The following is a 14,449-nucleotide window of genomic DNA, read 5'->3' as shown; positions in this document are numbered from 1 at the left end:
AGTAAGAGGTCTTACTGGTAAAAAATAAAATATACAAGCGTTACACAATGTATTAATACATGGTGACACAAGTCAAGCTAACATTGGAACAAACGTTTGTATATTTTATGATAGTTTTATCTGCATGAAGATTGATATGTACATGTTTACCTATGTGTTTTATTTTAATATGGCGAATAACATAGAAGTGTTTACAATTGAAGGCGCTTCTCTTGCGTCCGTGAACGCACCTGTATGGTCACGTGACGACGTGAGCAGCCTGCGCCGCGCCATCTCAGGTGGAGCAGAAAAGGGAAAATCCAGCTTCTGGCGACGTTAATGATGGAGAAAGGAGACAGTCCCAGTGCTGCAATTTGCAAATTATGTGGGAATGCGTTTAAACTTCCGGGTAGGATATTTACAATGATTTTAATACCGTTTATCTTCGATGTACCACGTTTTACATAAAGTTAGCTTAGCAGTGGCGCCAGCAGGTGGCTAATTTTTATTTTTAGCCACTTACTAGCAGTGCGCGTGCACAGACGTTTAAAATATAAATACGAAAGATGCGTATTAATTATGAGTAACTCTTAATAGTTGCATTTTTTTAGAGGACGGGGGTAACCACTGTCTTACCCAGAGCATTTGGTGTTAGCAAATGAAAGCTAATTATACTAAAATACCCGCCTAAGTCAAAGAACGACGTGATGCGTCTTCTTCCCGGAAAGGCGGCTCGGCTACTTGCGCCTTTTTTTAAAGCCGCAAATACGCTCCAATGTGCGGTAGTTCCTTAATCGGAGTGTGGGAGAAACTTTATTTGGTTTGTTCTATCAAAATTAATAAGGCGGGAACAAATGGTCTATTTTTCTACAGCGGGATTTGTTGTAGCTACTGTAGCTGTGAGTGAGTCGAGTTCAACCGCGGAGTTAAACATCCAGGCACTAAATAATCACGTTCACCTATTAATTTCACTAAGAAATGAAAATAACATTTCTTTGGGCTCTCGCTAGTCTCAGCGTGTCATCATCTAGATTGTGATGCTGCTAATCCATAATATACATTCAGTTTAAGTGAATCGGGGCTGAGGGAAAACATGCAGTTATACACATATCTTATAGTGATGATTTCCCATTATTATTACTATTTTTTTAAAAGGTTTTTAACTATAAGTTGATAGTCAATCGTAAAGAGAAGTGAGACTGTACTTTGTTTTAAAATGCATTTGGATGAATGTTTTTCATTTTTGGAACCAAAGAAAGTTGTTCCCATTATGTTGAATGAATTAAATCTGGTAGACCTTCTTGTAGTCAATACTTATTCTGTTCTATCCATTTTACCACCTTTCAGAGGATGAAACCGATGGTAATCTGCCCCGTATACTTGCATGCGGCCACATCTTCTGCACAAACTGCCTTGTGTCTATTCAGTGTGAAGGTGCCATAAGATGTCCAGATTGTGAGGTAAAGTCATGTTGTTGGATCAATCTTTTCCTCTGTCTCTTTTAGCCTCTTTTAACTGCTTACACGCACACGCTGCAGCTTACATGACTATGTTTATTTGTGACTGCCGGCAGTCATACCAGCCACGGATCCAGACGAGTTTAACAGGGGGGGCATCAGCTTATTTTGGGGGAAGAGGGGCAAAATGAATCTACGTAGCAATAATAATATGACTTAAGTAAAAGAAAAAAGTACAGTGCAGTAAAACTACTCTTATGCCTTCCAAAAAAGTTACTCAAGTGAATGTAACAAGTACTACCCACTTTTGGACATAGATAACATCAGTAGCTTATATGCTACATGTTAACAAGCTTAAAGTGCTGTGTTGGTTTTAGCTAGCCATCTTTTAGCTAACATTACCTGCATCCAACAGCTTTATTCAACTCTGTCGGTTGGTTTGGGGGAAAATGCTGTCTAAAGGTTTTTGCGTTTTGCTGGTTTGCTGCTATGATTCTAACACACACCTGTGTGTGTGTGTGCAGCAGGTCTCCTTCGCTGCCGGACAGGCAAACCCAGCTTGAGAGTCTTAGCGCTCATGTTGCGTTTAAAGACGGCTCGGAAAACAGGTTACAACGTGTTAACAGATTAAACAGTTTTAACTGCTAAAAAAGGGTGACAAAATTAACAGATATGAGAAGTGCAGAAGCCCCTACTGTGTCAAATCGATGTAGGAATAACAGAGACTTGGCCACTTATAGGTAAAAACAATAAACAGGTTCCAGTCCAGGGGGCGGGAGGGGCAGGCCGACTCCGTGGGCGGGCAATGCCCCCAATGCCAGCCCACGCTGCGGGCCTGAGTCATACATTAACAGACTGAAACTGATTAGACTACCTTTCAGGGAGGGAACTGATTGCGGAGAAGAATAAAAAGCTAAACTCGCGCTACAATCTTTGCCTCACTTGGTTCCATCCATAAGGTGAGCTAAAGCCCCTTTTGCAGTGCACTGCTGGACCCTGGTCGACCCGGGCCGGCCGGCTTTGCATTAGCACTTCCAGCCCGGTACCACCCAGCTCCCTGGAACCCCAAGAGCTGTAGTTCCAATCGGGCTGCCAGACCGGGCCTAGCTGTTGATTGGTTCATTGGCTGCGGGGGCGGGACAAAGATCAGATCTCTGGATCAGAGGAGGACTAGACTTTCTCGATGGCTGTCATTTCAATATGCTGCATCAATAAATTCTCGTCATAATCTATTCTTACCCTACACTGGAATTACAATCGCCTCTTCAGCCAAAGATTTTAATGGTAAATGTAAATAACATCTCTCCAATTGAACCGATCAGAAGTCGGCAAGGCTGTGAACGAGGGGATTTCCGCATCCCCAGCGGCAGTTCAGCTGGCCGTGAGTCCAACTCAGAGACAACATTCAGATGAGACTTTTTTTTTTTTTTTAGTTAAATGTAAAGCTGAGGTAAATGTTTCCCTCAGCTTCCTCACTCATGAGCGCATACAGGAAAAAATGGGACGAGAGACCCAAGAAGAAAACCGTTCTGCGGTCGCTGGGGAGATCGCTTGGGTAGCTTTAGCAAGAATTCGATTTACTTGACGTATCCTGCTCAATGCAAAACGACCAGGGCCATAGCACCAATAGGACCGGTTTGAACTGGGCCCTGCAGTGCAAAAAGGGCTTAAGAGTGGCCCGGCGCTGGACGGTGAATGTAACTCTGTATCTGTTCCATTTGTATGGCTTGTAACATTTTACCATTTTTCAACATTAAAGCCTGCTTTTATATATAACCAAATCTCATTATTTCTCAAGGTAGTTTACACTCAGGGGTTCTGATGTGGTCCTGAAACTGGTAAACGGACCTGGTGGAGCACAGAGACAAAAATGAATGAACTCCAACAGTCATCAGACTTGTTCTTTCCAGGAGCAGAAACAACGCTGTTGAAAACTGTTCTGTTTTGAGTTGAGCTTAATGTTCAGGGTCATTTTCTGTTGTTACTAAAAACAGTTACACGCCTTTAGCGTTTATAAGACATCCAACATTTTAGTAAATTCAAACATTTGTGGGCTTGTACAAGTGTTGTGTGTTTAAATCTTTTGAAAACCAATGATGATGTTAACAAGATGAACTATGTATTTGCAGTTTTTTGCAACCCTTCCAGAAGGGGGGGTTAACGGCCTGCAGGAAGAAAGCAGAATCATAGGTCTGATTTACACTGCTGAGATGAACCAGATCAAAAGGTAAAACAGTTTTTCTTACACATGTTTTACCAAAATATAACTTGTTTTCTTCTGTTTTGATTTCAGAAAATTATACATAATTTTAATATCCATTTTTCTTAAAGCCTCCGCTGCAATGGACCAAAGGTGTGCCAGAAGAACAGATCATCACCTCGTGCAACCACTATTTCCAACAGTGACGTTGTGAAGCAGGTAAATTTTAAACTTTTATTGCCGTAATTATTTAAAATTGCCTGTTTTTTGTTTTTTTTGTCAATAAATCTGTCCTAAAATATACTTTACAAATGATTGTTCCTGTTTTTTTTAAAATATCTTGGAAGTACTTATGTTACAAACTAAAACTGAATAATCAGAAGGAAACAAAACAAATTTGAACCTTTAATTTTTTATTATTACAATTACTAAGCGTTGCAGTGTACATGACTAAATGGTTGTGATCACAAAAGTATAAGACAGAACCTGTTTTGCATCAGAATCCAGAAATAAAAAAAAATATTTTCTTGATTTTCACTTTAATTTACAAAATGTGAACTTAAAATAAAGCCATCATTGTTTTATCTGTTTTAAACAGATACGGAAAAACTTTTATTTAGTTGCATTTTCTTCTCAAATTTACAATATTAAGAACGCTAAACACACAGCTTTTTTCATATTCTTTTAAGCAGGCACCTAATCGTATAGCTACCCTATTGTAACTTTAGGAGTTGCTCATTCTTTTGCACATCTTGAACTGCCTTCAAATTGTGAACAAGAAGCAAATGTTTGCTTGAATGTGGTTTAGCGTTGGTCAACAGAAAAACAAATAGGATTTAATTTACATTAGCTGAAGAAAACGGCTTGGTGACCGTGGTATTTTATTTCCATTTCTCACCACCACTTGGAAACAAACATCACAGACTGTTGCAAATTATTGGCTCTTCTAAACAATGCATAATATATCAATTATATCGAAAGAGAAGTGTCATTAAAGTAAACTTCAGATGATTGCATATTCCGATGCCGTTATCAGAAAGTATGACCACATATCTACATTAAAGAAAAGAGGTCAAACCTCAAACTTAATGTAATCGACACCCCCTTCTTCCTGCATTGTATAAAAACCCTTCACTTCTCACGTTAACAGTGCTTTTTGAGCTCGGTCATGAGTGGTGAGTCTCTATTTTTTGGTGTATGAGGTGAAAGATTTTTTACACTTCGGAGGTAAAAAAAAAAAAAAAGAGAGTTAACTTTTTTACTTGATTACATTCATGTCCTAATATAGGGTACAAAATCTGGACAGATTAATGTATTCATAATACAAGTTCAAGATGGAGGCTACATGAACATTTGGACATTTACTGTATTTTCCGCACTATAAGGCGCACCACACTATAAGGCGCACCTTCAATGAATGGCCTATTTTAAAACTTTTTTTATATATAAGGCGCACCGCATTATAAGGTGCATAGAATAGACGCTACAGTAGAGGCTGGGGTTACGTTATGCATCCATTAGATGGAACTGCGCTAAAGGGAATGTCAACAAAATAGTCAGATAGGTCAGTCAAACTTTATAAATAGATTACAAACCAGCGTTCTGAGAACTCCGTTCATTCCCAAAATGAATAAACAGCTGTTGCTTCCTCCACTTCCGCACCATTGATTGGTTCATGTTAAATTCTCTCGCTGCTGCTCTATTCCCGTGTTCTACTGCGTCACTGATCGCCTTGAGTTTAAACTCTGCGTCATAAGCGTGTCTCTTAATAGGAGCCATTTTGGGGTCTTTACACAAAACCCAGCGTGCACCGCGCGCTTTTTCTTCTACAGGGGAAAATGAAGTCGGCGGCTGCTTACTGTAGTTGCGAGACCCTTTTTAAAATGTTTTTATTATTATTTATTAAACAAACAGTATACAAAGACTCGTTGAGGTATAAGAACATTGCGTAGTTGTGAGACCTGTTGTGGCTCAATATTGGTCCTTATATAAGGCGCACCGGATTATAAGGCGCACTGTCGGCTTTTGAGAAAATTGAAGGTTTTTAGGTGCGCCTTATAGTGCGGAAAATACGGTGACTGTTTTTCTTCATCTGTATAGAAATTTAAATTCAAATTTCGTATTTAGAACGGACTGGTTTGAACAGAGAATTGTGTTTTCTGTAGGCAGCAGACATTAAGAAGATTGAGAAGACAGTAGATGAGTCATTGGTCCAGGCTGCAGAAAATCTTGCCCAGTTGGAAAACATCTATGAGGTAAAAGCAGCACTGTGTCTAATAATCAGATTTTTATGATTGTTCCTAGAAACAAAATATGCCTCTATGAATTGCCTGTCTGAGGCTCTTACTGGTATGTGGTTGTGTGGATTGACTGGTCTTCACCTGGCAGACCCTGACAGCTGACCTGGCAGAGCAGGTGAAGAGAGAGAGATCCCGACTGGAGATGGAGATCACCCAGGCCTCAAATAAAGCTGTGCACGCGATTCAGAAATGGTATAAACTACAACACAGAGTATGCAGGGTTTTCTTCAGTATATTATAAGCCTGGCGGGCCACCTGGCTTTACTTCCTCCCCCACCAGGCTAAGCATTGCTTATTTATTTAAGTCTTTTTAAAATGTTTGCATTTTTAAGACTTTATAGTTGGTTTTTAGGTATTAATCTTCAATCTTTCAATAACACATATTTATCAAGTGATATTTTCAAATTTCCTTTCAACATTTAAAATGTTTTAACTCAAAAACACGACGGGCCGCTGGATGAATGACTGCCCTGGCACCCAACCACCAAGTTTAGCAAGTTTTCTGGGGGAAAACTTGAGTATGCTTGTTAATATGATCTTGCATTTAGTTTCAAAAGTAAGATGTCTAAGTATTTAGTTGATTTTTCCCTCTTCTGCTTAAAAGTCTGAAGGCAATAGATTAGTTTTAACATTTTTTGAAATTTCCAAAATATCTCCGTAATCCGTCATGATATTGGAGTTTGTTGGTCAACAGGAAAGCTACACAGTTGAACCAGCTAAAAAAAATGGAGACACGGTTTCCCTCCAGCCAGGCAGTGGTGTCCCATGTCCAGGAGAGGATTAAAGCTTTGGAGATCGCCATGCAGATGGCCAGAGAAATACGCCGGGTTCCCTTCTTGGAGCAGTACTGCATCCTAGATAAGGTTGGAGATTTGGTGGCGTTTGAAATCCTGCACGGTTGGAGTCCGTTTTTAGACCTCACAGAAATGTAAAGCTGTTGTGTTCGTTGACTCAATAATCACACTACTGATGTTGGCATCCACTTTAATGGACTTTTAATGGTCGCCATTGACATAGTTAACAACATGCGCTCCTCTAACAACAGGATGAAAAACTACAGCTCTAGCCCCGTCTCCCATTACCTTACATCCAACACATGCTACTTACAACTTAACAGTGTTGAACAGCTTCGCATTTCTGAGTCATTGGATGTAACCCTCTACAGAACGAAACTATCATGCTGGTTGTTTCTGTCATTAATAGGTTTTAGAAACACTGCAGACACCGGTGGATCAGATGGCCATTGATTTGAAATGCATCACTGATGGAACTGGAATGAGGTTTGAAACCAGATTCAGTTTTAATACAGTCACAGTAAAGTAGAGCTTTCTTATAATTTTGGGTTTCAGTTAAGAGTCTTCAAAATCTTTTCTTTAAAAATCCTTAAAGTTAAAGATGAAATTAAATATTTACACACATTTAAAAAGAACCTCCATCTGAAATCACAATGTAATATTCTTTTCCTGCTTTAGATCATTTAGGATTAACATTATTTGTGGTTGCTAAAGGCCAGATTATTTAGTCAGAAGTTTGCATCACTTTGAACAATTTGGGAAAGCCCAGATGATGATGTCACGGCTTTGTTAGCTTCTGATAGGTACATTCATAACATCTGAGTTTGTAATTGTATTAACACATGTTGCTGTTTTGTAAAACTTTAGACAGTCCTTTTTGTGTTGTCATGAAGAAAATTGAAATATATCAAGTAACAAAATTTTGGGTCAACAAGTCGGGTTCATTCTTGAAGTAGAATATCATGAAAAAGTTTAATATTTGTTTGTCACTTATTTTATAGATTCATTACAGATAGTGAAATGTCAAGCCTTTATTTCTTGTCATTTTCATCATTAAGGCCAACAGTTCATGCAAACACAAAGTTCAGATTCCTCTCAGACAGAAAGTTGCTTCTCTCAAATGGACAGTGAGCGTAATCATACAGCCAGGTATGCTGTTGGGTACGACGATGTTTTGGAGAAGCCTGAATAAATCCCTCATTTCAGTTAACCTGACTAGGTTAACACAGGTCTTTCAGGGGGAGGTGGCAGACATTAAAGCTAGGTATTTGAGAAATTTATGGACCAGTACCCAAATAGTTATAAAAAGAAGAAAGACAGTTCAGTAAAACGCCTTAGTGTGAATATAGACGAAGCTTTTTCAAACAGATGATGACCAGCTGTGGTCTAGATTGAATTTCATAAAAAACTACTAAGCAAAAACTTTTAAGATGCGATGTCAAATGTGGTCTGTACACCAAGTCAGGTGTGGAGTGCCATAATTCTGTGTTGTGTGAATTTTGACTTAAAGTTGTGAGCTCAATTAAAATTGACAACTCTAAAAACAACACTGGGGTCGGCCACTTGTTGTTTTGTTGTTCTTGCTTTCACATCTATGTATGTGTAGCGCATGTAAGAATTACGGAGCCTAAAAACAAAAAACTGTTTCTAAATACATACGGAATGGTGTCAGTTCACGGAATATGAAGTTTTGTATTTTATATTTGTCTTGTATTTCTTCTGTATGTTACAGCTGTGTTTTTCAGTCAGAGAACGTGAGCCGGTGTTTGATGTTGTCTCTGAAAATGGAGGCCTGCGGCTCAAACGCGTGAGTTTAAAACATTTTTAAAAAATAATTACAGTGTGATTCTATGGCAAATGTGTCAAACTGAAGGGCCGGTTGCCAAATCTGGCCCGGCATAGCTTTTTATGTGGCCCTTTAAGCTCCAAATTACATGAATTAGTCCCTCAAGGTTTTCACAAATCTGAAAAATTCCTACAAAATCCACACAGCAAGTCAGCAAAACATTTTGTTCTGATTTTTTACTGCAAAATTTTCTTAAAATTGGTCAAAAACATTGGGTTTAAGTGATTGCTGTCTCAGCCTTACTTGATGTCAAGTTGTAGTCTGTGAGCGACATGGCGAGTGATAAAAAGTCACATTTAGCATCAAATATTCTTCAATTAGTGCCACAAGCCAGCGAGATTTTGATTTAAAAAAAAAAAAACACAAAAACATTCACAAAATCCTATATGGATTAACCAGGATTAATTTTAAGACACTGAATACTGAAACAAACAGCTATTTATCAATATTTTTAATAGTTTAGTGGGTTTTATTAATACATTTTGGGTCTTTAACAACTTTCAGGTTTTTGATATGGCCCAAAATGAAGATGAGTTTGATGCCGCTGTTCTATGTAATACTTAACAATGCTTCTTCTTATTTTTCTGCAACTTTATGCTACTTTTTGGAATCCTTAACATATTTTCCTTAATTTATAAAGTTTGGATTTTTGTGTACTATTGCCTAAACTTTCAGAGCTGGGCTTAAGATGACTGGAAAAACACCACATCTGCTCTGATTTTGATTTTTTGTTTATTTGTTAGCCATGACACTTTAAGTCAGTTGGTATATTTTGCTTGTTTGTATTCCAACATATAGTCTCCTCTTTGTTTACTTTTTTCTTTTTATAATAACAAATTGCATTTTGTTCTTTTTATTTCAGTGTAACCAAGCAGCTAGTGGGAAGCCACCAATCAAACATCTCCATCAAAAGCTCTTCAAGGAAACATTTCAAGCACAGAAACGGCTGCTCCAATCTACCCAGTAGCAAGCCAGAAAAATGGGAGCCAGAGAGCCAAGGGGCCAGTAGATCATCAGCTCAAGGGACCCATCTGGTCCCACAACCTGGCCCTAAGATCAGCCTTTCCCCCCACAGCTCGTTCTCAGACCTTGGAAGCCCAGATGTGATTATTGAGGAATTTTTCGACGATAACCCAGAGCCTGGTGTGTAGCTCAGTCATCTGTCACTTTTAACTTGATGTCAGATTCAGGTGTAGTTGAGGTTTTGGGTTTTATTGTTGACATTACGTCTTTCCATAGTGACTCCAACTGGACCTGAAATGGCCAACAACGAGTGGAGAACCCAAAAGAGACGAAAATGTCACCTGCTCCGTGACAAAAAGTGTAAGGAAGGTTAGGAAGCAGCTCTCCGATCTTTATTACAACTTTGTTTTGTAAATGTAAGACACTGATTTGAATCCAGCAAATAAAAATGCAATTCTATACGAGTGGAAGATTAATCTAGGAACTATATAGAAGATTTAAAATAACTTCAAACACTCTGAACTTGACGCTCGCTTCATTTCTCAATGTTGTCCATTCAGTTCTTCCGTCTCATTGAGTTTTAGTCAGTCACTTTTTTTGTGCTGTTCTCCTCTGCTTTAGTTACTCACTGGGTGGTGGTGACCCATGTGGTGAATCCAAGTCACTTCTACGTCCGCTATGTGGCTGAGAAGAAGGAAAGTGAGGTTCTGTCAAGGAATATTAACAAACTCTGCTTTGGAGAAGGTTGCCAGTTTACACTGGGAGACACCATGGAGAGAGGTCAGACTATCGCTTTTCGTAGCACTTTATCAAGCTCCTAGTCAAAAGTAATCGTTAGTAGTATATTTAAGTGGCGGTGCAACTGTGTTGTAGTGACACATCGTTGAGGCTGAAGACCACTCCGTAACGCAGAAGTCTTGATTTTACATGACTCGGTGGTAGCAGTTCCTTCGCAGTAATAGTTGACACATAATTTTGTAACAAGTTTGTCTTTTCCTGAGTTGGAATATATAGCATTGTAGCTTGAAGGGCTTAATGTTTACAGTGTGGTTTTACTTCTGTACATCCTTAGAGAGTCTTAAAAAATCTTAAATCCATGTCTCTAAAATTAAATTGTCTTAAATTAATGAAAAAATAATAATTTGGCCCTAAATACCTTAGTCACAGATCTCACATTTTATTTGTGTCTAGACTATTTAATCTCATATATTCAAATTAGTTTATTTTTTCTTGTGTAACTTTTCTGTCAGGTAAACGATTGAGTCGCACGTAGATGTCTTCATTACGTCTGCATCCATTACTCAAGCTGCTAATATGCCCTTGCTAGCTAGCTAGTGTTTTTGTCTCTCTTTAGAGAAGTGTAACATTGTTGCCAGTGGGGTGGATTAAGTTTATCTTTCCCACTTATTCACTTCCTTTGTACATTTCTGTTGTGATATAGGTCTTAAATTTCATTCATAATGGTTTTAAAACAATCTTTCAAAGCCTTAAATTTGAATTGGTGAAACCTGCAAAAATCCTGAATAGAGTTCCTTTTTGTTCTATTTCAAAAGATTTCCTTTCGGTGTCCCTGCATATGACCTGAAACCTGAGTGCCACGCTTAAAAGATCCGCCTTTTGCATTTCTTCAGATTTGATCGTAAACAAACATTAAGATAATCGAGTTTCGAGTCATAATTGTGTCTTGATGTGTCAAAAAACAAAATACATTTCTTTTCTGCCACCCTTAGTCTGTGAATATTTCTACGGAGATGTTTAATTGTAGTTTTCCCTGCTCGTCTCCAGGCTCCATGGTCTTTGTGAAGTGGAAGGAGGTGGTGTGGTGCCGCGCCACAGTGGTTGAAGTCTTTCAGAAAAGCTGTGTTAAGGCTGTGAAGGCCTGTCCCGTCACCCAGCTGGCCAGTTTGCGGGTCTTCTTCCCAGATTATGGGTTCACTAAAAGCATCACCATCCAGTCGTACGTTGTAATTCGACCAGACTTTATTTGTTTGTTTCTCTTTGATAATACGACTGCAATGTTTACTCTTTTTCTCAGCGAGGAGGCGGCTGCCGAGTCTTTACTTAAAGCTGTGAACAACCACCTGAGGAAAGTGGCTGAATCTGTGAACGTAGAACTGAAAAACTTTGCTCCTCAGGCCGTAAGATGTTCACTGAAAGACCTGGTCCCATATAACCTGGTAGGATCACTCTAGATTCAGATGTTTAGAGCTTCAAATGGTTGATATGAAATTGAAAGTGTGTGTGTGTGTGTGTGTGTGTGTGTGTGTGTGTGTGTGTGTGTGTGTGTGTGTGTGTGTGTGTGTGTGTGCAGACAGAGGGCTGGAGCGAAGAGGCAAAGGCTGAGTTCTGCTGTGTGGTTGGATCTGCTGCTGTGGAGATGCGACCTTTGGGTCAGGACAGAGACTCTTTGTTGGTGGATCTAAGAAAAGCTCCCTTGGAGCAATCCACTGATGTTCCCATCTCTGTCAGGGAGTACCTCGTTTTCATCGAGGTGGCTAGGTACACCTGTACATGTGTTTATTTTACCGTTAAGCATGTATGACGTGCTAAAAACTTGTTACAAATTTGAGATGTAGGAATCAGGACTTGTCCCCAAATAATTGTGCTTTTCTACCATAGGTTTTACTCCCCAGTGACACTGGGCAGGAAGCCTCTGATGTACTACTCGCCTGTGTATCCGGAAGCCAGTACAGAGCTCGATGCTGTGGTCAGCCACATCAACAACCTCTCTGACTTCTACATCCAGCTGGTATGAATCCGAGACACCAGAGATAGAAAACCAAAACAACTTCCCAGAACTGTTCCTGTAATCATCACTTTGAGGAGGTTCAAGTCACGACAGCTTTATATGCCGTATTTTCCGGACTACAGAGCGTACCTCACTATAAGCCGCATCTACAAAGTTTTTTTGTAAAACTGGAAACGTTCGTATGTAGGCTGCACCGGGCTGTAAGCCGCTGGGATCTCCGCTGCTCTTGGTTTTTCACAAGGACGCAGCAGATTTATTTATTAAGGACCCAACCCTGCGTCTCCAACGCCGAACCATGAATTAGTTCACGCCGAGTTTACGTGCAGCGGCGCTATTTCCCTCCTGTACTGCCAGATTGATAGTCCTCAATTTAAAAGCTGGATCATATGAACTTCTTTGTGTGGTTTGGTTTCCATAATAAGGGGTTATGAGTTTGAAAACATTTCTCCGTCGTGCCTGCTCCTAGCATTTGCTTGTTCTAAATGAAAATTAGCGCTTTCTTCTTTGATTTCCAATTTTGATTTCCAATGATTCACTTCCTGCTAAAGAGCCCCCTGGTGGTTGAAGAAAAATCCACAGAAAAGCCACACTGGGCTAAAAGCCGCATGGTTCAAAGCGTGGGAAAAAGCTTATAGTCCGAAAAATACGGTACTCCTGTCCACTATTTTTGTTTTAATACGCTTCTGTATCCCTTCTTTGTCAACAGGTTGACAACATGGAGTCCCTGTTGCTGTCAGCCAAGCTTCAGGATTACTACAATGCACTGAAAGACGAGGAGTTCCGGGTCTACTGCCCTGCAATAGGACAGGCTTGCGTTGCTCGTTTTGAAGACAAGTTGTGGTACAGAGCTCAAGTCATAAGTAAGGATATCTTATTCCTGGCAGTGCTGCTGTAGCATTTATAATGTTTGCTACACCTACTGTGTAACAGCTGCAGCTAATGTGTTTATTTTTGATACTTAATTTTCACTAACATGTAGTGAAGCAAGTGGTTTTCAGTTCAGTTGGATTTATGGTCCGTTATGTTTATAATAATCATATATACTGGGCTCTCTAAGGCTCAAAATCAACCGGTGAGAATCTTTATACAGCACATCTCTAAATGACTAGGTTAGAAATAAACATAAACACTTGCAAAACAATTAAGGTAAAATATTCCCTTCAAATGAACAGTCAAATTAGGTTTGCATTAGATCTGTTTAGTTCTCTGAGATCTGCCACAGTAAGAACAAACCAATTTTAAATAAAATTAAAACAGTTGTTTTTTTCTAGGTGCTTTTTTCTTTTCTTCCCCTAATTATGTTGTCAAAGTAGTTTCTGTTCAAACAGAAACTATTTTTAAGGCATGTGGAGAGAGGAATGTTTGCCTTTCTGATATGCATTGTGTGGTTTTAGGCCATCCCGGTGGACGAAAGGTGGAAGTTCGATATGTTGACTTTGGCAATAAGCAAGTTTTGTCAGTCAGTGACTTGAGGAAGATCAAAGATGAGTTCTTTGCTCTTCCTGCCATGGTAAGAGCACAACAAAAGCTCACATACCGCACTAAAGCAGCTACATAAAATGCTCAGGTTGCTTTGAAAGAGTGTGCGTGTTTCCTACTGTCCTTATTTCTAAGTTAAATGTAATATATGATTCTGAATTTACCGTTGTAACGCAATGTAGATTCAGTACTTGAAGTTTTTAAACAGAAAAGGCAAAAGTCAATTTGCAGCACAATATAAGGTTAACTTTTGGTTTCAAAAATGTAATTTCTGTTTAATGCTCTGAATGTTTGTGCGTTCCCCAGTTAAAGTGAACGTGTTCCTCTTAAATCCAGGCAGTTCACTGCTGTTTGGCAGACGTGACTCCTTTAGACGGAGAGAGTTGGAGTGAAGCCTGCAGCAAAAGATTCATCAGCCTTGCTCACCAACAACTGGTCACTGTTATGGCAAAAGGTGCTGACTGGGGGTTTTCTTTTAGAAACTTTCCTTTTCTTGTACCAAATCCTTATTTCAGATAAGTTTTTGTCACTGATTTTAAGTCTGTTCCTCCAGGAAAAGTACCTAAGACTGAGCCTTTGCCCCTTGGAGTGTTTGTGGGTGGAGTGAACCAGCCAAAAACCAGCATAGCTGAGCTGCTGGTGAAAGAAAATTTGGTCTCCTTTAAAGAGAGGTAATTCTTGT

The 14,449-nt window shown here is 39.4% G+C and overlaps 1 protein-coding gene across 2 annotated transcripts in view; it reads left to right on the top strand.

The window, feature by feature from the left end:
* Positions 1–240: 240 nt before the first annotated feature.
* The window catches only part of rnf17 (ring finger protein 17), a 23,706-nt gene continuing 9,497 nt past the window's right edge, over positions 241–14,449 (top strand). Inside the window, exons 1-20 of one of the 2 annotated variants that reach the window (XM_028022378.1) lie at positions 241–388; positions 1,327–1,439; positions 3,566–3,663; positions 3,768–3,855; positions 5,802–5,891; positions 6,025–6,128; positions 6,631–6,799; positions 7,140–7,216; positions 8,463–8,537; positions 9,439–9,719; positions 9,816–9,899; positions 10,161–10,319; positions 11,325–11,496; positions 11,575–11,716; positions 11,851–12,038; positions 12,159–12,288; positions 12,995–13,148; positions 13,683–13,798; positions 14,104–14,221; positions 14,321–14,438. In XM_028022378.1, coding sequence (XP_027878179.1) covers positions 319–388; positions 1,327–1,439; positions 3,566–3,663; positions 3,768–3,855; positions 5,802–5,891; positions 6,025–6,128; positions 6,631–6,799; positions 7,140–7,216; positions 8,463–8,537; positions 9,439–9,719; positions 9,816–9,899; positions 10,161–10,319; positions 11,325–11,496; positions 11,575–11,716; positions 11,851–12,038; positions 12,159–12,288; positions 12,995–13,148; positions 13,683–13,798; positions 14,104–14,221; positions 14,321–14,438 — 2,546 coding nt within the window. In that variant the 5' untranslated portion in view covers positions 241–318. Of the gene's footprint in view, positions 389–1,326; positions 1,440–3,565; positions 3,664–3,767; positions 3,856–5,801; positions 5,892–6,024; positions 6,129–6,630; positions 6,800–7,139; positions 7,217–8,462; positions 8,538–9,438; positions 9,720–9,815; positions 9,909–10,160; positions 10,320–11,324; positions 11,497–11,574; positions 11,717–11,850; positions 12,039–12,158; positions 12,289–12,994; positions 13,149–13,682; positions 13,799–14,103; positions 14,222–14,320; positions 14,439–14,449 lie in introns of both variants that reach the window. The other variant, XM_028022377.1, reaches the window with a different exon arrangement.

Source organism: Xiphophorus couchianus, chromosome 7 (genome assembly GCF_001444195.1).
Source record: "Xiphophorus couchianus chromosome 7, X_couchianus-1.0, whole genome shotgun sequence".
Classification (NCBI taxonomy): domain Eukaryota; kingdom Metazoa; phylum Chordata; class Actinopteri; order Cyprinodontiformes; family Poeciliidae; genus Xiphophorus; species Xiphophorus couchianus.
Note: the sequence above shows the minus strand (reverse complement) of the source record. Positions and strands in the feature narration are given on the sequence as shown.